General features: G+C 38.1%; 5 protein-coding genes across 6 annotated transcripts; 4 read left to right on the plus strand and 1 right to left on the minus strand.

The window, feature by feature from the left end:
* The first annotated feature begins 154 nt into the window (after positions 1–154).
* Wal (electron transfer flavoprotein subunit alpha wal) lies at positions 155–2,755 on the plus strand. The gene is made up of 4 exons (XM_071775365.1): positions 155–483; positions 784–1,113; positions 1,197–1,649; positions 1,748–2,755. Exons 1-4 carry the CDS (start codon positions 442–444, stop codon positions 1,922–1,924), a joined length of 1,002 nt encoding a protein of 333 aa, XP_071631466.1. The 5' UTR covers positions 155–441; the 3' UTR covers positions 1,925–2,755.
* Mrpl22 (mitochondrial ribosomal protein L22) lies at positions 2,614–3,988 on the plus strand. The gene is made up of 4 exons (XM_071775366.1): positions 2,614–2,755; positions 3,032–3,262; positions 3,341–3,554; positions 3,667–3,988. Exons 2-4 carry the CDS (start codon positions 3,035–3,037, stop codon positions 3,885–3,887), a joined length of 663 nt encoding a protein of 220 aa, XP_071631467.1. The 5' UTR covers positions 2,614–2,755; positions 3,032–3,034; the 3' UTR covers positions 3,888–3,988.
* Positions 3,989–4,136: 148 nt separating this feature from the next.
* Rpl39 (ribosomal protein L39) lies at positions 4,137–5,119 on the minus strand. The gene is made up of 3 exons (XM_071775368.1): positions 4,970–5,119; positions 4,745–4,848; positions 4,137–4,264 (listed from the first exon to the last, which is right to left on the minus strand). Exons 1-3 carry the CDS (start codon positions 4,970–4,972, stop codon positions 4,216–4,218), a joined length of 156 nt encoding a protein of 51 aa, XP_071631469.1. The 5' UTR covers positions 4,973–5,119; the 3' UTR covers positions 4,137–4,215.
* A 1,172-nt stretch (positions 5,120–6,291) lies between these two features.
* Positions 6,292–14,153, plus strand: LOC139811845 (dnaJ homolog subfamily B member 12-like). 2 transcript variants are annotated; one of them, XM_071776268.1, is made up of 5 exons: positions 6,292–7,131; positions 7,325–7,493; positions 7,608–7,753; positions 7,839–7,979; positions 12,192–14,153. In XM_071776268.1, the coding sequence occupies exons 1-5, from the start codon at positions 6,999–7,001 to the stop codon at positions 12,743–12,745; spliced, it is 1,143 nt and encodes a 380-aa protein (XP_071632369.1). In that variant the 5' UTR covers positions 6,292–6,998; the 3' UTR covers positions 12,746–14,153. The 2 variants fall into 2 exon arrangements, with proteins under 2 accessions (XP_071632369.1, XP_071632370.1); XM_071776269.1 differs by lacking the exon at positions 12,192–14,153 and adding an exon at positions 8,075–8,270 and having other exon boundaries at positions 6,310–7,131.
* A 1,308-nt stretch (positions 14,154–15,461) lies between these two features.
* LOC139811846 (dnaJ homolog subfamily B member 12-like) lies at positions 15,462–19,884 on the plus strand. Its single transcript, XM_071776270.1, has 8 exons — positions 15,462–16,037; positions 16,236–16,389; positions 16,504–16,649; positions 16,731–16,871; positions 16,967–17,100; positions 17,185–17,300; positions 17,849–18,012; positions 18,140–19,884. The coding sequence occupies exons 1-8, from the start codon at positions 15,905–15,907 to the stop codon at positions 18,247–18,249; spliced, it is 1,098 nt and encodes a 365-aa protein (XP_071632371.1). The 5' UTR covers positions 15,462–15,904; the 3' UTR covers positions 18,250–19,884.
* The last annotated feature ends 92 nt before the right edge of the window (positions 19,885–19,976 follow it).

Consider the following 19,976-nt stretch of genomic DNA (forward strand, 5'->3'; position numbering starts at 1 on the left):
TCACGTTACGTTACGCTACGTGACCATACGAGAGTCTTGTGCGGTGGCTCTTATATCAGTCCATGTGACCGCACCCTTAGGGATGCATCACGGCAGATCCGTCTGAATAAAGCTTAATTGTTACATGCCGACGCATTTCGAAGAAAAGAATTTGTATTAATATTATTACTTATGCACGATTTGGAGTATTTACAAACCCTATGGATAGATATTCGATAAAGCAAATCTCTTTAAAATACATGATCACGCATATATGGCCCTTTCAATGTGCAATAATACGCTCCATAATATGCAGTAATTGTCGCGATTGATGCACTTACCAATTGACACTCCTGGCTATAACCCGGCGGAACTTTGGACTTGTACGTCACTGATTAGGGAGCATTATTTTTTTTAGACGTTCAACGTTACAGGCGAAAAAGAACACGAATTTCCGCAACGATGTTTTCCACCTGCGCGAGGACGTTACGGGCTACTAGCAAAGTGAGCATACTTTTTCTCGAATTCGTTAATTTTCATCTCTCATTTGTTTTCCCGTTTCGATCATATGATATTCGTATATATACTTTGCGTTCCGAGCACCATGACCTCAAAGAGAGAGATTCGTTCCAATTCTAACGTTTACTACATTTTCGATCTATTTTTGTGAGAAGCGTAAGATAACTCGCTGTTTATACTTGTTCGAAGCTCGATTAGCTGTATCGTGAATAGATTTCGGATTGTTTCCTAATTTGTAGAATTTTTTTTTAATTTTAATGTCTCACAAATGTCATTTATTTTCAGTTCGGTTCGTTGGCACGCTACGAGTCTACTCTGGTCATTGCGGAGCACAATAACGAGACTCTATTGCCGCTCACCTGCAACACGTTGACAGCTGCCAAGAAGATCGGCGGCGACGTTACCGTCCTGGTGGCTGGCACGAAATGTGAGGCAGTTGCGCAGAATGCGTGCAAGGCCAAAGGCGTGTCCAAGGTCTTCCACGCGGACAGCGATGCGTTTAAGGGATTTACCGCGGAGTCGTTGACGCCGCTTGTACTTAAGCTGTGCAACGAGCACAAGTTCACGCATATATTAGCCGGTGCAAGCGCGTTTGGCAAGGCGTTGCTTCCCCGAGTTAGTTCACAATTTATTATTCCGCCAAAAGATTGTACCAACTACGTTAATTTTATACTAATTCATATATAAATCTGTTTAAGGTTGCAGCTAAGTTGGACGTATCCCCAATAAGCGAAATTATCGATATAAAAGCTTCGGATACCTTCGTACGTACCATATACGCTGGTAATGCCATTCAGACTCTGAAATCTAAAGATAACGTGAAGGTAGTATCGGTGAGAGGTACCTCTTTTGAGTCGCTACCTTTGGAAGGCGGTGACGCTAAATACGAGAGTGTCCCTGCTGACGACTACACTTCGAATCAAGTGGAATACGTTAAACAAGAGCTCAGCAAGTCCGACAGGCCGGAATTGACGTCCGCTAAAGTTGTGATTTCCGGTGGACGTGGAATGAAATCTGGGGAGAACTTCCAATTGCTTTATACATTGGCGGACAAGCTTAATGCAGCAGTAGGAGCATCTCGCGCCGCAGTTGACGCTGGTTTTGTGCCAAATGATATGCAAGTAGGACAAACAGGAAAGATCGTTGCGCCTGTAAGTAAAATGATAATAATAATTGATACGACTTTGCTTTATTAGTCGTTTCAATCTTATCTTGAGTGCAATAATTGCATGCATGATTGCGATTTCAGAACCTGTATATAGCAGTTGGAATTTCGGGAGCGATTCAGCATCTCGCTGGTATGAAGGATTCTAAGACGATTGTGGCTATTAACAAAGACCCAGAAGCACCGATCTTTCAAGTAGCAGATTATGGATTAGTCGCAGATTTATTTAAGGCTGTACCCGAGCTAACGGAGAAGTTGTAAATTACAAATGACTCGTATAAAGATTTGTATTTCAAATCGTTATTTTTGTTACTATATTGTACTATGATACAGGAGTACTAGATTAAAATTTTTATAACAGTTTTAACAAAAATCAATTTATTATTCTTCTATTATATATTTTAAATGTTACAATTTGTTTAATGTCAACAATGTAACTAATTGATTTAAGGATGACTCCGACCAAACTCTGATCAATTTAATTGGAGATTAAATCAGCCGGCAAAATCATGCACTTAAAGCAAAATTTCTAGCTATGTAATTTTGTTATTCCTAATCTAATATTTCGCATATGTCGAACAATAAAAACTTAGTTTTATTCATGTTAACAAATTAATACAGATATTATTTGATAAGTTAATCGCCAATTAAATTAATTAAAGTTTTGATTGGTTTGATTGTTTCTAAGTTATTCTAAGATTTATTTTTTGTAGATAAATTTTTATACTTTTTATTTTCTTCTCTTTCCACACCGTTTAATTTTACATATGTAAAATTCAAATTCAAATTATATATAATTATTAAATTAAACTTTAGTTCTCCTATAATAACGCTTATTTCATTTTAAGTGCAGAAAATAAACTGCGTTTATAAAAAACAACAAGCGTTTATTTGTGTCCATTTATCATATCGAGTATCGAGCACATCGAGGTTAGTGTTCGATCGAGGTGTTTAGCCTTAGCCCTCATATGTGTGTGCTAAAAATCAATTTTTTTTACGAAATGAAGTGTAATTAATACGAAACTAATACGCATTTGATATATTCATAAACTGAAAATCTTTCTTGCAAAAGTATTTTTTTATCCACGGCAAGTACGTGTCTAGTATAATTCAATTTCTATTGTAGAGTTCAATTTAAACGATTATTATAGGTTATGTTATATGCTTTGCTCTTCTGTAAAACGAACATCGCCTCGTAAAACTCCGTCGAGTTATTTATTATATGTGAATCTTATTTATCAGAAAATCTTAAATTTGTCATCTCTTCGCCGTATGAAACAAAAGTTATCTTAATAATTTTGTCGTCACTCAATTATAATTAATGCTTTATAGAAAATATTGATACATGGCAAATTTTCACATTTACAGAAAATGCAGAGTATTCGTCAGTGTGTCAAGCATTTAGCGTTATACGGCAGATCCGCTATAAATAGGACGAATATATTGTCAAATGCAACAAATCTTGCGCCAGCATGTAGTTTCCATATTTCTGCGATATGCAGAGGTAAATTGAGTAACTACGAAGCCCCAACTGGATTTCTAGACTATAATAAGACTATATTTCCACCTCAAAAGCCAGGCGAAGAAAGAAGACCTGCTGTAAGTTGCATTTTGCCAATTTTAATATTAAATATTAAGTTATCAAGTTATTGATCACTATGTACATTTGTTTCTCAGTATGTATGCCACATGAAAGCTAATATAAAATACAGTCCGAAGAAGATGTGGTACATCGCAGGTTTTGTGCGAGGAATGTCCGTGGACGAAGCTGTGAAACAGTTGAGTTTTTTACACAAGAAAGGCGCTATAATTGCGAAGGAAGTTATATTGGAAGCCCAACGGTTGGCCGTGGAAGAGCATAACGTTGAATTTAAAAGTAATTTGTGGGTTGGTGAGTATATCAATTAATGTTCGAAACCTCGGTTACATGTATCTACGAACCATTCTGTTTCCCAAGTCTTCTAACAATTCGATTAATATCGTGAAAATGTTTCTTTTTTCAGCGGAATCGTTCGCTACTAAAGGTATTGTAATAAAGGGATTACGGCGTCATGCTTTTGGACGCAAGGGAACCATACACTATAGGTATTGCCATTATTTTGTACGCTTGGAGGAAGGACCACCACCTAAGCATTATTACCTACCGTATCCTAAGACTGGCGAGGATTTGTTGAACGATTGGTTGAAAGAAGCGCACCAACGCAAAGTACCGAATTCTTTGTAACGTTATGAATATGTAATACTGTAAATATATGTTATATGAAAGCTAATAATTAGTATCATATATATAAAAATATAATAAATATGTCCTATCTTTTAGCAGTTTTTTTGGCAGTGGTTTATTACAGACATGCAATTTCCTGAAGGTTGCAATATTTGTTTTATTTTAAATCGTACATTTTTGAAGTGACAGTAACGAAAAATTGTGTGTCGTATAGGTATTAATGTTGTAGATAGTCATACAGACATTGAATAGAAGAAAATGAGAAATTTTATTCCTTATACAGAAGTGATATCTTTATTCATTATCTGCAAGCATGGAATTATGTGATTTACAACTTTAGCTTAGTTCTTCTCCAGTGACGCCTCTTTGCGTTGTACCTGAAAACAAAAAAGTTACAGTTTTAACATATAAACCTTTATAAATCTTCATTAATAATGTTTCCATTATATATCTTAATATTATAAATTATAAAATAATCTCAAATATAAGCATGTGCTGCATCAATAGTAAAATTGTAACAATGATAGTCTATCTTCTATCTTCTCGTCGAGTCAAAACAATCAATAATGTCAAATTATACAAAGATGATATAAAACTAAAGAAACATCTAATATTGAAGTCTCATTCAGTACAAATATTTTAATTTTTTCTCACAAGATTATGGATATAAGGTGTAATACTAATTTTATTTTAATACACATACTACATCAACATTTGCACAATTATATGCAATGAGAAAACGAAGGATGTTTATAACCAATATGGAATTAAACTGTGCACATCTTACATATCACGCAGGCACATCTCTTACGTCATGTAAAGAGCTATATTTGTTAATTAATTAGGCTCGAACTTACCGAATAGTGTTGCCAGTCCGCATTCTCACCCATTGGGGAATCGGCCTGTTTTGCTTCAACTTTTTCGCAAGCTTTCGCTTGATAATGAACGTCTTGTGAGCCGACTGAAACACATACGAAACGAGATCAGAGTCTGTAGATATGATTTTTGAGCGTCTTCACGCGCGGGAGAATAGGATTGCGAGAAGAAAAACGGATATAACGAGAACACGCGTAAAAACTCACCATCGTGCCTGCTTACGCTTCTCTAGCAACATGCGAAGTGAAAGATAAACGCGCGAGACGTGTGTTCATAAAGCGTTTTCTAGAAGACCGTTCGATAAATCGCTATGGCTTCCCCTCTGCCGTTTATTCGTGAACAATTCTCACGGCGTGCGACTTTCAACCAATCACAGAACGACATTTCTCTCTCATGTAGCTTGAGAAGATGCGGCAGAAAATAAAAACTATATGCTGGGTCTACAATGCGAGTCGCAAAGTCGTGAGTCGCAAGAATTGACCAATCACAGTCGAATTTGAGGAGAATAATCGACTGTGATTGGTCAATTCTTGCGACTCACGACTTTGCGACTCGCATTGTAGACCCAGCATAACAAAAAATATAAGCAGTAATGTTTATTTCTATCAACATAGTTAACTTTAATCTGGGTTTAACTTAAAGGGCCATCTACAATGAGTCGCAGTCGTAAGAGTCGTAAGAAATTGACCAATCACAGTCTATTAAGGCCATTGCACGTAACAAAGTTTTAGTCATAATCGTAAGGCCGTAAGAAAATAGACCAATCACAGTCGGTTATTCTCCTTGAGCTCGAAGAATAATCGAGTGTGATGGTCGGTACTAATTTTCGTCAGGCTGGTATCCGTACCGGATTACGATTAGATGCACCTCGAAGAAAATTGTGTTCACGTGCAATACGGTCCTTATATTCTCTTTGCGGTCGAAGAATAATGAACTGTGATTGGTCAATTTCTTACGACTCTTGCGACTGCGACTCATTGTAGATGACCCTTATGCCCATATCACACTAGCGGCTCGCGGCCGCGACTGCGATTGCGATTTCGTCTCTTGACCAATGAGAAATGTCCGAATTGCCAGCAGCTTCTTTCTCATTGGTCAAGGAACGAAATCGCAATCGCAGTCGCGGCCGCGAGCCGCTAGTCTGATTTTAGGCTTTAAGGCCATTGCACGTAACAAAGAAAATTGACCCAATCATAGTCGATTATTCTGCTTGAGGCTCGAGAGAATAATCGAGTGTGATTGGTCTATTTTCTTTATGACTAAAACTTTGTTACGTGCAATGGTTTTTACTTTTTATCTTTTTCTAGTTTTAAAAATAAAAAAAGATAAAAAGTTAGGTAAATTAAACCGAGATTAACGTTAATCTGCATTAATAGAAATAGACATATTGCTGAACATATAGGCCTGTTCTTTTTAGCTGAACTTCTTGCACATATATTTCCTCTTTTTCTTCTCACATTCGAGAGAAAAGGAGAAAAGGATGAACTGTGCAAGAACTTGAGCTTAAACAGAACAGACCTTTTCCTACGCGTCATATATGGTTCAGTGGTTCTCGGTTTCGCGATAGGTCTGTGTTAGGTTATTGCTTGTTGTATTTGTAATATTTGTATGTACTTTCCGTAGCTGAAACAAGATAAGACGTATAGTCGGACGTCGGAGGAAGAAAAGGGATCGATAAAATCCGATTGCAGAAAGTGCAAATAAGACGAAGAGACCCGTGGCCATCGAAGATACCCCGCTCGATAGCCAATCCGCGTTCAACAATTATGTACGACATCCCAATTTCAGAAGCCGATTGCTCGCGGAATCTTCGAATTTCCCGAATATATCGATTATTCCGTAAATCGCCTGGAAATCCTTTCTTGACGCACAGCCAGTTTATTCGCGTGACAATTGACCGTTATTAGCGGGCCGGGCAATTGGGGCGATTGCTTGATGGCGCCCGTCCTGGCCGTCCTGCCCATGGTCCTGCCGTATCTCGCGTCGTCTGCGTTCAGCCGTTCATTGTCAGCTGTGAGTGCTGTGACGATGCTCGTGAGACGTGACATAATAACTGAATTACCGTGGTGGAGGGGGTGGAGTGTCGAGGCAGAGGGTTCACTGAACCCGGTTCAGCCGGTTCAGTACTTCAGTGTTCACGCTTCGCCTAACCCGTCACCGCGTGATCGCGTCTGAATTCCGTTGACTGGGTAAACTCTCGTGGGTCTCGTGGCACCTCTCGCGGCGACGGACGAGATGGACAGCAACAAGGACGAGGCGGAGCGGTGCATGGAGTTCGCGGATCGTTTTATGCGGAAGAGAAAGTACGAGGAAGTTGAGAAGTTTGCCCGCAAGGCCCAGAAGCTCTATCCGACGAAAAGAGCCGAAGGTACGTGTCGACTCATGATCTCCACTCCGTTTGAAGCACAGCGTCGAATCTTGGCTTCTTTGTTGACTTTGCATTAGCCACGTATACTCAAGCGGAATAAAAGGCTTTCAGGCTTACATTTTACGAGAACGCACCTTTCTTCTCTTAGTCAGAGTACTGATGGTTACAGGAATCAAATAATTTGTATTTATAGACCTGCTGGCGGAAGTGACGGTACACACTAAGGAGAATCAGAAATCAGATTCGGCTGAGTCTAACGTTAGAAAGCGACAAAATTGTGCCAAAGATGGCACACATTTTCAGAATTCTGTTCGAAAGAGCCCAGAACTATATTCGAAAGAACAGCTGGCATATATTGAGAAGTAGGTATTTCGAGATTGTTTTGATTACTCGAGAATACAATGCTGTTATCAATTTATATTTTACTTATTTAATAATCTTGGATAAATATGTTTCTTTTTGTTTGGTTATTGTAGGATAAAGAAATGCAAGGATTATTACGAGATTTTAGGAGTCAGCAAAGACGCTACGGACAGCGACATTAAGAAGGCTTACAAGAAATTGGCGCTTCAATTACATCCTGACAAGAATAAGGCGCCAGGCACCGCCGAAGCTTTTAAGGGTATGTCGAGATAGTGGGGAAAAAAATGAAATTAGGTTTGCTATTGCGAATTTACTTGCATTTATGCGAGAAATCTTTTATGCAGCCATTGTTAATGCGGTGACTATTCTTACTGATCCGGAGAAACGGAGACAGTACGACACGTACGGTCCTGAAGAAGAGCGAATGCAGAATGTGCACACCCGCCAAGGCCATACGCATTATAACTATACTCGTGGATTTGAAGGTAAGAGAGAGAGTGTTAAAAGTGGAGACGTGTGTCGTGAGAATATTGTACAAGTTGTCTCATGTATCAAAATATATTCTATAATATCTCTTTAGCCTTTATCACACCCGAAGAGTTAGCCTACACGCTACAAGAATTAGAGACACGAGCGGCACATGCGGCACAAACAGCAAGTGTGATAACAAATTTATTAGGATATTTGTTACGATAGTGAGAATTATCTGACAATGAGTTTTGATGTAAACAGAAAGCATCTAATATTTAATATTAAAGTTGGCAAAATGCAACTTACAGCAGGTTTTCTTTCTTCACCCGGCTTTTGAGGTGGAAATATAGTCTTATTATAATCTAGAAATCCTGTTGGGGCTTCGTAGTTACTCAATTTACCTCTGCATATCGCAGAAATATGGAAACTACATGCTGGCGCAAGATTTGTTGCATTTGACAATATATTCGTCCTATTTATTGCGGATCTGCCGTATAACGCTAAATGTTTGACACACTGACAAATACTCTGCATTTTCTGTAAATATGAAAATTTGCCATATATCAATATTTTCTATAAAGCATTAATTATAATTGAGTGACGACAAAATTATTACGATATATTTTGTTTCATACGGCGAAGATATAACAAATTTTAAGATTTTTTGATAAATAAGATTCACATATAGTAATAAATAACTCGACGGAGTTTTATGAGGCGATGCATCTTCTTTTACAGAGTAAAGCATATAATATTACCTATAATAATCGTTTAAATTGAATTATACTAGACACGTACTTGCCGTGGATAAAAAAATACTTTTGCAAGAAAGATTTTCAGTTTATGAATATATCAAATGCGTATTAGTTTCGTATTAATTACACTTTATTTCGTAAAAATAAATGCACGTAACAAGGTTTTAGTTTTGATTATTCTTGTATCACACTTGATTATTCTTCAAGCGCGAGGAGAATAATCGACTGTGATTGGTCTATTTTCTTACGGCCTTACGATTGTGACTAAAACTTTGTTACGTGCAATGGCCTTAAAGGCCTTCACACACGAATCGACGGAAGACGTAAGACGTAAATTGTAAGGAAATCCATCAATCAGAGTCGACTATTTCCCTCTTTAAGAGGGAAGAAGAGGGGAATAGTCGACTCTGATTAGTGGATTTCCTTACGATTTACGTCTTACGTCTTCCGTCGATTCGTGTGTCCAGGGGGCTTATTACGGTTCTTGAAACGAGGTGAAAGTTACAAAAGTGAGGAAATTCACTAGGGTATCTATGATTTTATTGGTCGAAATCTAGTAAATCTGTTCACTTTTATAATTTTCACCTCGTTTCAAGAACCGTAATCGACCCCCAGGCCTTAAGGCTGAGTTTCCACTGAGCGCGTCACGCATCGCGTCGTCACAAGTTAACCAATCAGAACATCCCATTTCATTACATTCTTGTGACGGGATCGAAATGGGATGTTTTGATTGGTTCAACTCGGACGACGCGACGCGTGACGCGCTCAGTGGAAACTCAGCCTTAAGGGTCGACAGGAGTATGGGTGCGTTCCCACTATACGCGTCGCGCGTCGCGTCACGACGCCGCGTCATGAGTTATCCGATCAAAACGTTTTATTTTATAACGTCATTTCCGACGCGAGATATTGTCGGAAATGACGTCATAAAATGAAACGTTTTGATTGGATAACTCATGACGCGGCGTCGTGACGCGACGCGTATAGTGGAAACGCACCCTAAAGCGGGGAGCACACACTTCTGCACAACGCATAATACGTAAGCATAAGAAAACTGATTGGTGTATTTCCTTATGCACATGTGTATGGACCACACACACACAATCACACAATTATATATATATATATATATATATATATATATATATATATATATATATATACTATTATATAAAATCCTTACGGGTGGTGTATGTTTGAACGTTAATAACTTGAAAACTATTGGACCGAATTTTTACTACAAGTACATGAAATAGGGCTAGAATTTTCCGGGGAGTGCTATAGAGTGTGTAGTTTTCGTTACCGATTTTCTAAAAACCAATTTTTTTAATTTTTTTAATTCTTACGGGTAAAAGAATTAAAAAAATCGGTTTTCAGAAAATAGATAACGAAAAACTATACACTCTATAGCACTCCCCGGAAAATTCTACCCCTATTTTATATGGTTTTAATACAAATTCGGTTCAATAGTTTTTAAGTTAAAAACGTTCAAACATACACCACACCCGTAAGAATTCGAAAAATAAAAAAAAAACGGTAACTTAAAAACTATTGGACCGAATTTATATTAGAACCATATAAAATAGAGGTAGAATTTTCCGGCGAGTGCTATAGAGTGTATAGTTTTTCGTTATCTATTTTCTGGAAACCCATTTTTTTAATTCTTACAAGTGTGTGTGTGTGTGTGTGTGTGTGTGTGTGTGTGTGTGTGTGTGTGGTGTATGTTTGAACGTTTTTAACTTAAAAACTATTGGACCGAATTTGTATTAGAAACATATAAAATAGGGGTAGAATTTTCCGGGGAGTGCCATAGAGTGTATAGTTTTTCGTTACCAATCTTCTGGAAACCGGTTTTTCTAATTTTTTAATTCTTACGCAAAATAATTGACCGAATCTTGGAGAGGGAGAGGGAGAGGGAGAGGGAGAGGGAGTGGGAGTGGGAGAGAGAGTGGGAGAGGGAGTGGAAGAGGGAGTGGGAGAGGGAGTGGGAGAGAGAGTGGGAGAGGGAAAGGGAGAGGGGGAGAAGAGGAGAGAGAGAGAGAGAGAGAGAGAGAGAGAGAGAGAGAGAGAGAGAGAGAGAGAGAGAGAGAGAGAGAGAGAGAGAGGAGAGAGAGAGAGAGAGAGAGAGAGAGAGAGAGAGAGAGAGAGAGAGAGAGAGAGAGAGAGAGAGAGAGAGAGAGAGACTATTGAGTGAGATTATTTGCGTGTATTATTACACATGTCCTCCGGGGCGAAGCACGGGTAACCAGCTAGTATATATATATATATATATATATATATATATATATATATAGGCGCCTAATATCTATATATATAAAGGAAGATGTCCTGCGCTGACTGACTGACTGACTGACTCATCAACGCCCAGCCCAAACCCCTGAACCAAATTTTCACCAAAAGTATATGAAATAGGGGTAGAATTTTCCGGGGAGTGCCACTATGTGTATAGTTTTTGGTTAACGATCTTTTTATATAGAAACCGGTTTTTTTAATTTTTCCAATTTTTCGGGAAATAATTGATTGAATCTCAAAGAATTATATATGAAGTAGGGGTAGAATTTCCCGGGGAGTGCTATAAAGTGTACTATTTTTTGTTATCGATCTTTTTGGAAACCGGTTCCGAATGACCGAATCTCAAAGAATTGTATATAAAGTAGGGGTAGAATTTTTCGGGGAGTGCTATAAAGTATATAATTTTTTGTTACCGATCTTTTTGGGAACCGGTATCTTTTTGGAAATCGGTTACGAAATTTTTCAATTTTTTAAGGAAATAATTGAGTGAATCTCAAAGAATTGTATACGACGGAATTGAACTTCAGTGGATAAAAAAGTAATATTTTTCAATTTAGAGAGAGAGAGAGGGAGAGGGAGAGAGAGAGAGAAAGAGAGACTATTTGCGTGTCTTATTACATATGTCCTCCGGGGCGAAGCCCGGGTAACCAGCTAGTATATATATATATATATATATATATATATATATATATATATATATATATATATATATATATAATATATAATTCCGATGTGTCTTGTCATAGATGTCGTCGTTTTCAAGAAATTTTGAAAAGTTGCAGATCCCATCGAAACGTTTTCAAAAGACTGCCATAAAGCTTTCTTTTGGAATTTCTGGATATTTTAAATTTTGTTATATTTTCAATATAAAATATGAAATATCTCGTAAAGTATTTACTTTTCTATGATTTTACCTTCATTCTTTTATACGTAGAATAATGAAAGGAAGCGAATAATAATATTAATTTTTACATTTGCAATTTTGCAAAATTGAATGCGTCTATGAAATCCAATCAAATTTTTTTAAAATATTTTTTTTATTTTTTTTTACAACAATCGATTTCTTTCATAATTCTACGTATAAAAATATAAAGGTAAAATCATAGAACAGTGAATACTTCACGAGATATTTTATATTAAAAATATTATAACATAAGTAATATATACACATTTTTTTTACAGATCGCAATGCATGTGGTGCGTCGAGCGCTGCAGAGGCACCGGAAAACATGAGGTACGCCGGTGGAGTATACGCGCAGCCAGCGTATACTCCAACTCCACCGTCGGCGTACGCGTCGCCTGCGCCACCTCCACCGCCGCCGCCGCCAACATACACGCCGCCACCACCGTCGTCAGTATACACGCCGCCGGCGCCGCGGCGCCGTCGGCGTCGCCAGCATACAAGCCGCCCGCAGCCATCATACGCGTCATTGCCGCCGCTGCCATCATACGCACCGCCTCTATCATACGCGCCGCCGCCATCATACGCGCCGCTTCCATCATACGCGCCGCCTCTATCATACGCGCCGCCGCCATCATACGCGCCGCCTCCATCATACGCGCCGCCGCCATCATACGCGCCGCCGCCATCATACGCGCCGCCTCCATCATACGCGTCGCCTCCATCATACGCGCCGCCATCAGCATACGCGCCGCCAGCATACGCGCCGCCGTCGGCGTCAAGATACACGGCGGGGGGTATGCCATCCGCGGGAGTGTCGTGGCCTCATATATAAACTTTTTTATTTTTATTTTTTTTATTGTTTGGGTCTATCGTTTGTACGATTATTTTTTTTCTGGGCCCGGGGCCTCGTCCACGATGACGATCACGGACACGGGACGTCTCCAGGATCGTCCTCCGATTACTAAGAATAATTCTGCATAAATTTCTTTTGTTTCTTTATATGATATGTATTTTTCAAACAAAGTTAATAACAACCTTGCAAAAGATGTCTTTTTTTATTTCATTTTCTGTTTTCAAAAAGAATGTTTTTTTTTTATATATATATTTGCTTGTCATACTGATTGAGATACGCGTCGGCAGAACGCGCATAACGTGCAGTTTATGCCGAAGCGGCTGTTTTAACGCGAGCGATATGTTTCGTCGACGGATGATTAGCTAATTATGATTGTATACAGAAATTGGATATTTACGTAAAGTATCGTTGCCTCGCGAATAAAGTCGAAGGACCGTCGAGAAGAGGAAGCTCGCGGCTTTATTTCCCTTTTCAATCTTTTATCCGTTATCCGTTTTCGCCCTCGTCTTCGTTTCCATTGTCAGTATGCGACAGCCGTTACTGCACTCCATGAAGGGTATCATTGATTTGTCGAATAATACATAAGCAAAAGAGATGTCTTTCCTTGTGCTTAGAAATCCAAACAGATTTAAAAACAGTTCTGATTTCGAGAATCATAAAGAAATTGTATTGTGTTACTTTCTTTCCATCGCGGCGAGTAATCGTTTTTATACATTTATAGTTTACAAGTATACATAGTACTTGAAAAGAAAGGAAAAAGGTGATCGTCGCGTTTTTTTTTCACAGAGACGGGCAAACGTGAAACTGATTGTGTTCACGTTGCCCGACTAACAATAAGTCAAACTCGGATGCTACACGGCGGGGGGTATGCCATCCGCGGGAGTGTTGTGGCTTCATATATAAACTTTTTTATTTTTATTTTTTTTATTGTTTGGGTCTATATATCGTTTGTACGATTATTTTTTCTCTGGGCCCGGAGCCTCGTCCACGATGACGATATCGCGGACACGGGATGTCTCCAGGATCGTGCTCCGATTACTTTGTACTAAACATAATTCTGAGACCTTTAAAGGTCTATCCAGACAAACATTGCATAGGTGCATAACCATATGCACAAAGAAACGGATTGGTCTATTTCCTTATGCACATGCATATGGACCAATCAAATCTTTTATGCTTATGTTTATGCGCTATGCAAGTTTGTCTGGATTGATCTTAACACTAACCTCGATATGCTTGATATAATAAATGGACGTAAATAAACGAAACCATTATAGAAGAACTAAAGTTTAATTTAATAATTATATATAATTTGAATTTGAATTTTACATATGTAAAATTAAACGGTGTAGAAAGAGAAGAAAATAAAAAGTATAAAAATTTATCTACAAAAAATAAATCTTAGAATAACTTAGAAACAATCAAAACTTTAATTAATTAAATTGGCGATTAACTTATCAAATAATATCTGTATTAAGGATCGACAGGAGTATACGGGTGGAGATCTCTGTCTTTCATGCACTTTTAACTGCAATATTCGTATCCTTTTTCCAAAATCCGGTTATTTATTCCCAAATTTTAATCCGGTTATTTATTCCCAAATTAATTAATGAATCTCATTAAACTTATGCTCGTTTTAATCAGTAAGATCAGCCGCAACCCGCTACATAGCCGGATTTTGGAAAAAAAATGAAAATAAATTTTCCAAAAATAAATTTTAATTCTGATAATAAAATTTTAAATAAATTTTAAAATTTAAATTAAATTTTATTATTTTTTCGAATCTTGCGACTCACGACTTTGCGATTCCCATTGTAGACCCCGCATAAAAGGCTACGGTCACATGGAGTGATATTTTCCGCGTAACGCGTTTCGCGTAACCAATCAGAGACATTCCGCGTTTTCTGTTACGCGGAATTGAATGTCCTTAGTTCACATGGGCCATTTTTTCCGCGTAAGGGCCGGGGCACGAACATTGCCGCAGCGTCTTATAATAGACGCCACCTTACGTGAGAATTGCCTTACGCCACACGTAAGCCAAACGTACGGCAACGCACATAGAAAAGTAACGTAACGCATGTAACGTATGATATGTTACGTTAAGGCCATCGCACACAAAATTGCATAGGCTGCATAAGCATAGCATAAGACCGCTGGACCAATGAGCATCTTATGTAAATCAATATAGCGACTTTATGCTGGATGCTCATTGGTCCAGCGGTCTTATGCTATGCTTATGCAGCCTATGCAATTTTGTGTGCGATGGCCTTTACGTTTTTCTATTTGCGTTGCCGTACGTTTGGCGTAAGGCAATTCTCACGTAAAGGTGGCGTAAGACGCTACGGCAATGTTTGTGCCCCGGCCCTTAGGCTGCGGTCACATGGAGTGATATTTTCCGCGTAAGGGCCGGGGCACGAACATTGCCGTAGCGTCTTACGCCACCTTACGTGAGAATTGCCTTACGCCTGAAAAGCTGCTTAGAAACGGTTTTTCCAAAATTTTAGCCAAATTAATTAACGAATCTCATTAAACTTATGCTTGTTTTAATCAGTAAGATCAGCCGCAACCCGGTACATAGCCGGATTTTCCATTTTAGCTCTTAAAAAATTTATAATAAATAAAATACGGACTCGCAGCTAAGCAACCCGACAGAGGTCGGTAGTGTTACTCCTGTCGACCCTTGGCTTGGCTCGATTGGGCTCGATAGCCAATCCGCGTTCAACAAGTACGACATCCCGATTTCAGATTGCCGATTGCTCGCGGAATCTTCGAATTTCCCGAACATATCGATCATCCCGTAAATCGCCTGGAAATCCTTCCTGGACGCACAGCGACCAGTATGTTCGCGTGATCGTTATTAGCGGGCAATTGGCGATTGCTTGATGGCGCCCGTCCTGCTGCCGTATCTCGCGTCGTCTGCGTTCAGCCGTTCATTGTCAGCTGTCGTGACGATGCTCGTGACGTAATAACCGAATTACCGTGGTGGAGTGTCGGAGGCAGAGGGTTCAGTGTGTTCACGCCTCGCGTTATTTACCATTCTGCCCCGTCACCGCGTGATCGCGTCCGAATTCCGTTGACTGGGTAAACTCTCGTGGGTCTCTCGTGGCAGTCGTGGCACCTCTCGCGGCGACGGACGAGATGGACAGCAACAAGGACGAGGCGGAGCGGTGCATGGAGCTCGCGGATCGGTTTATGCGGGAGAGAAAGTACGAGGAAGCCGAGAAGTTTGCCCGCAAGGCCCAGAAGCTCTATCCGACGAAAAGAGCCGAGGGTACGTGTCAGCTCGCGATCTCTCTCCACTCCGTTTGAAGCACAGCGTCGAATCTTGGTTTCTTTTGTTGACTTTGCATTAGCCACGTATACTCAGGCGGAATAAAAGGCTTTCAGGCTTACATTTTACGAGAACGCACCTTTCTTCTCTTAGTCAGAGTACTGATGGTTACAGGAATCAAATAATTTGTATTTATAGACTTGCTGGCGGATGTGACGGTACTCACCAAGCAGAATCAGAAATCGGAGTCGGCTGAGCCTAACGTTAGAAAGCGACAAAATGTAGCCAAAGACGGAACACATTCCCATAGTAACTCTGAATATTCGAAAGAGCAGCTGGAGCACGTGAAGAGGTAGGTGTTTGGAGGTTGTTTTGATTACTTGAGAATACAATGCTGTTATCAATTTGTATTTTATTTATTTAATTATCTTGGATAAATATGTTTCTTTTTGTTTGGTTATTGTAGGATTAAAAAATGCAAGGATTATTACGAGATTTTGGGAGTCAGCAAAGACGCTGCGGACAGCGACATTAAGAAGGCTTACAAGAAATTGGCGCTTCAATTACATCCTGACAAGAATAAGGCGCCAGGCGCCGCCGAAGCTTTTAAGGGTATGTCGATAGTGGAAGAAAGTGAAATTAGGTTTGCTATTGCGAATTTACTTGCATTTATGTGAGAAATCTTTTATGCAGCTATTGGTAATGCGGTTGCTATTCTTACTGACACGGAGAAACGGAAACAGTACGACACGTACGGTCCTGAAGAAGAACGAATGCAGAACGTGCACACCCGCCAAGGCCATACACATTATAACTATACCCGTGGATTTGAAGGTAAGAGAGAGAGTGTTGAAAGTGGAGACGTGTGTCGTGAGAATATCGTACAAATTCTCTCGTGTATCAAAATATAATCTATAATATCTCTATAGCCGATATCACAGCCGAAGAGTTATTCAACATGTTCTTCGGCGTCGGCTTCCCGCAACAAGAATTCTATATGCGTCGACCAGGTGGGAGATGGATGCGGCAGTCAGAGGCACAAGCGCAACATGCTCATAATCAGGTAGAGCAGAAAAGCGTTAAGCCCAATTTCAAAGTACTGTTCTTTTTTTCTTTCTTTTTTTTTAAATCCAACAATATTTTTCAGCAAGCGAATGGATATACGTCATTTCTTCAGCTGTTGCCAGTTCTGTTATTAATATTGTTAACCATGATGAGCAGTTTTTTCATATCCGACCCGGTATACAGTCTGCACTCGAGTTCGTAAGTATAACTCACGAGTAACACTGTACAACGCGTCCCATAATTTTTCAAGTTTTTTAACTGGGGAAAATTCAGCTCAATCTCCTGGGCACGTATTACGGAACTTTTCGGAATGAATTCCGATCGAAATTATTCTGTTTTCCCTAGAAAACACAATAGAAATGTAGGAAACAACTAAACAATTCCGATCGGAATCCATTTCGAAAAGTTCCACGTGTCCCGGAATGCGAGCTCCCCTGCTAACGTCCAGGCACCAAGAAGAAAAGGATGGGTTGCTTTGTTTCCATTTCTGTGTCTGTTTAGCGAACTTTTGATTGCGGTCAATGATATTCCGTTATTCTCGAAAAGTACAGCAATAAAAAAGGTCGGATTGGAAACAAAATTCATCTCGCTTCTAGAGTAGAGTTTGCATTCCAGTATAGCATATATACATCCTCGGTCAAAAAACTTGAGAAATTTTTGAAAATTTGTTGTACTGTGTAATTATTCTAATGTCAATAAAGATTTTCGCAGGATGAGATACGTATTGATTTCTTCCTCATTTGCAGGAAATATTCTGTGGCCAGAACAACTCAAGTTTTGAAAGTTCAATATTATGTTAAAGAGAACTTTCATAGTGAATATCAAGGGAGTTTACGTAGGCTAGAAATTTCAATTGAAGAGGAGTACGTGAGTAATTTGAGGCAAAGCTGCGCCAGAGAAAGGAATTACAGTATGTATTTGTTTCTTTTATCTCTTCCAATATGTCCATTATGTTTTTCATCAATGCTGCTATAATATGGTTAACATAAATGTCTTTGTAAAAATTCTCAAGATATTTCAAATTTGTTTTCTAATAGGGGAAGGTATAATGTGGAAAGCCCGTAATTTGGGAGATCAAGATCTATTCATGAAAGCTAAAAATCTCGAAACACCTTCGTGTAAGAAGCTACAAGAACTGCAAGCATAATAGATAAAACGTGTAAACTAAAAATAGGAGTTTTGTGTGTTGTAGATAGATGTATATTATATTTACACATGTATAATTGTCTTTGGGTGTATAATGGGAATTTGTTATAAAATTACATATAAGGCATCTTTATACACTCAGAGTAAATCATATTTCAAGTCCACACAACACACATACTTGGTCTCTAATAGGGCTGTTATTTTTCACAAGTTCGAAGTTTAAGGTGTCTTCGAAGCTTCGAAGCAAATCATCAGCCCTAGTCTCTAGCCGTTAATTCCATGCATAAATTTCAAATTACATAATGAACGATTGCTGTGCAGAGTAAATGAAGGTTTAATCTTTATTTACTCGATTTGAGTGAAAATATGTATAAGAAATGGTTCTTTTCTTCGTTAATTTCCATTCTCTCAAAACAAACATGTATATTATAAATATATTTAAAAAATTGATAAAAATTGTCTATAAAAAGAAAACAATGTAATATGCGTACAATTGCCTCTTCAGCTTTTCAAACTATAGTATTGTGGAATATTATTAGGACAGCCATTCTGAATACTCAATTATTTATAACGAGCAAAATGAAAGCTTAGTACTTGCTAAGTACGATTACATAGATAGCATAGATGGAATGAATATCATACGTACATGTAGATAATTTCATAGATTCGCGGGTCCAATTTATTTCATGATGACGCTTTTTTCAATTGAGAAACTACGAATAAATTTGTAGTAGGTGACTGACGATATATATTTTACACTTGGACTGTTATCGCACGGCTGATTATTAGTATATGCCTTTCTAGCGACTTTTGAGAACATCTGTGATTAAGTATATAGCGTTCAGCAAGAAAGAAAGAAGCAATTTGACAAGAATATGTTCGGATAATTTTAATTCTTTCAATTAGCTATTTTGTTGACTTCAACTACTTTACTGCCTCTGTATTTCATCTATTATGGATCTTTTAAATCTAAATCATTATATACGTATACATTATGCCGAATTGCTTCTCGCTTAAAAATTATTCAATTTTTTTTATCCATCTTGTGATATGAATTGCAGAGAACGTATTAATAGGATTGTAATCCGTATTGAGTTCATTATTTTAATGTATAAAGTAAAAGATTCAGTATTTAATTCTAGCCAGATTCTAATATATAAATTTCCCGAGTTGATGGTGAAATTCTCTGATACTTGTCAAAAGATACTTGTTATTCAAATCAGTATCTACTTCGATACACTTTTTTAAATAATTTATTCTATTTTTATTAAACACACAAGCAGAATTCTTTAACAGCATATTAAATCAATTTGAAAGATGACTGATAAAAATTCGATCCTACAATGAAAAAATGCGAGAAATGATTGATATATTTGTTGGGCATTATAAAATATCGAATTAATTGTAATTCAACTGGAGAGTTTCAAAAATGTTTATATTGTTCCAAAGCTAATCAAATGTTATAAACCTTTGTTGAAATAATATGCAATAGCGCGTGTTTGTTTTAGTATACAATTTATAAATCGTGCAATGCTGCAAAATGTTTACGATTATTATTATATATACATATAAACGGTCTTAGCACAGACGTATTTATGTTATTACAAATATAAATTATGTTATTTAAAAAATTTTATATATTTATGTATATCCTTTTTTCCCTATCTGATTAGAATTTTATTAATAAAACATTTAATAATTATGTATCTGAAAATCTATGTTTATGAC

The sequence above is a fragment of the Temnothorax longispinosus genome, chromosome 4, assembly GCF_030848805.1.
Source record: "Temnothorax longispinosus isolate EJ_2023e chromosome 4, Tlon_JGU_v1, whole genome shotgun sequence".
Lineage (NCBI taxonomy): Eukaryota > Metazoa > Arthropoda > Insecta > Hymenoptera > Formicidae > Temnothorax > Temnothorax longispinosus.

Bases quoted from the DNA above. Each gene is read 5' to 3' on its own strand.
- Rpl39 (XM_071775368.1), bottom strand. The intron at 4,265-4,744 runs GTAAGTTCGAGC...TTTTGTTTTCAG, and splicing joins CGGACTGGCAACACTATTCG to GTACAACGCAAAGAGGCGTC.
- LOC139811846 (XM_071776270.1), top strand. From the start codon at position 15,905: ATGGACAGCAACAAGGACGAGGCGGAGCGGTGCATGGAGCTCGCGGAT. The intron at 16,872-16,966 runs GTAAGAGAGAGA...ATATCTCTATAG, and splicing joins CTATACCCGTGGATTTGAAG to CCGATATCACAGCCGAAGAG. The intron at 17,101-17,184 runs GTAGAGCAGAAA...AATATTTTTCAG, and splicing joins CGCAACATGCTCATAATCAG to CAAGCGAATGGATATACGTC.
- Mrpl22 (XM_071775366.1), top strand. From the start codon at position 3,035: ATGCAGAGTATTCGTCAGTGTGTCAAGCATTTAGCGTTATACGGCAGA. The intron at 3,263-3,340 runs GTAAGTTGCATT...TTTGTTTCTCAG, and splicing joins GCGAAGAAAGAAGACCTGCT to TATGTATGCCACATGAAAGC. The intron at 3,555-3,666 runs GTGAGTATATCA...TTCTTTTTTCAG, and splicing joins TAAAAGTAATTTGTGGGTTG to CGGAATCGTTCGCTACTAAA.
- Wal (XM_071775365.1), top strand. From the start codon at position 442: ATGTTTTCCACCTGCGCGAGGACGTTACGGGCTACTAGCAAA. The intron at 1,114-1,196 runs GTTAGTTCACAA...AATCTGTTTAAG, and splicing joins GCAAGGCGTTGCTTCCCCGA to GTTGCAGCTAAGTTGGACGT. The intron at 1,650-1,747 runs GTAAGTAAAATG...TTGCGATTTCAG, and splicing joins CAGGAAAGATCGTTGCGCCT to AACCTGTATATAGCAGTTGG.
- LOC139811845 (XM_071776268.1), top strand. From the start codon at position 6,999: ATGGACAGCAACAAGGACGAGGCGGAGCGGTGCATGGAGTTCGCGGAT. The intron at 7,132-7,324 runs GTACGTGTCGAC...TTGTATTTATAG, and splicing joins TCCGACGAAAAGAGCCGAAG to ACCTGCTGGCGGAAGTGACG. The intron at 7,494-7,607 runs GTAGGTATTTCG...TGGTTATTGTAG, and splicing joins CAGCTGGCATATATTGAGAA to GATAAAGAAATGCAAGGATT.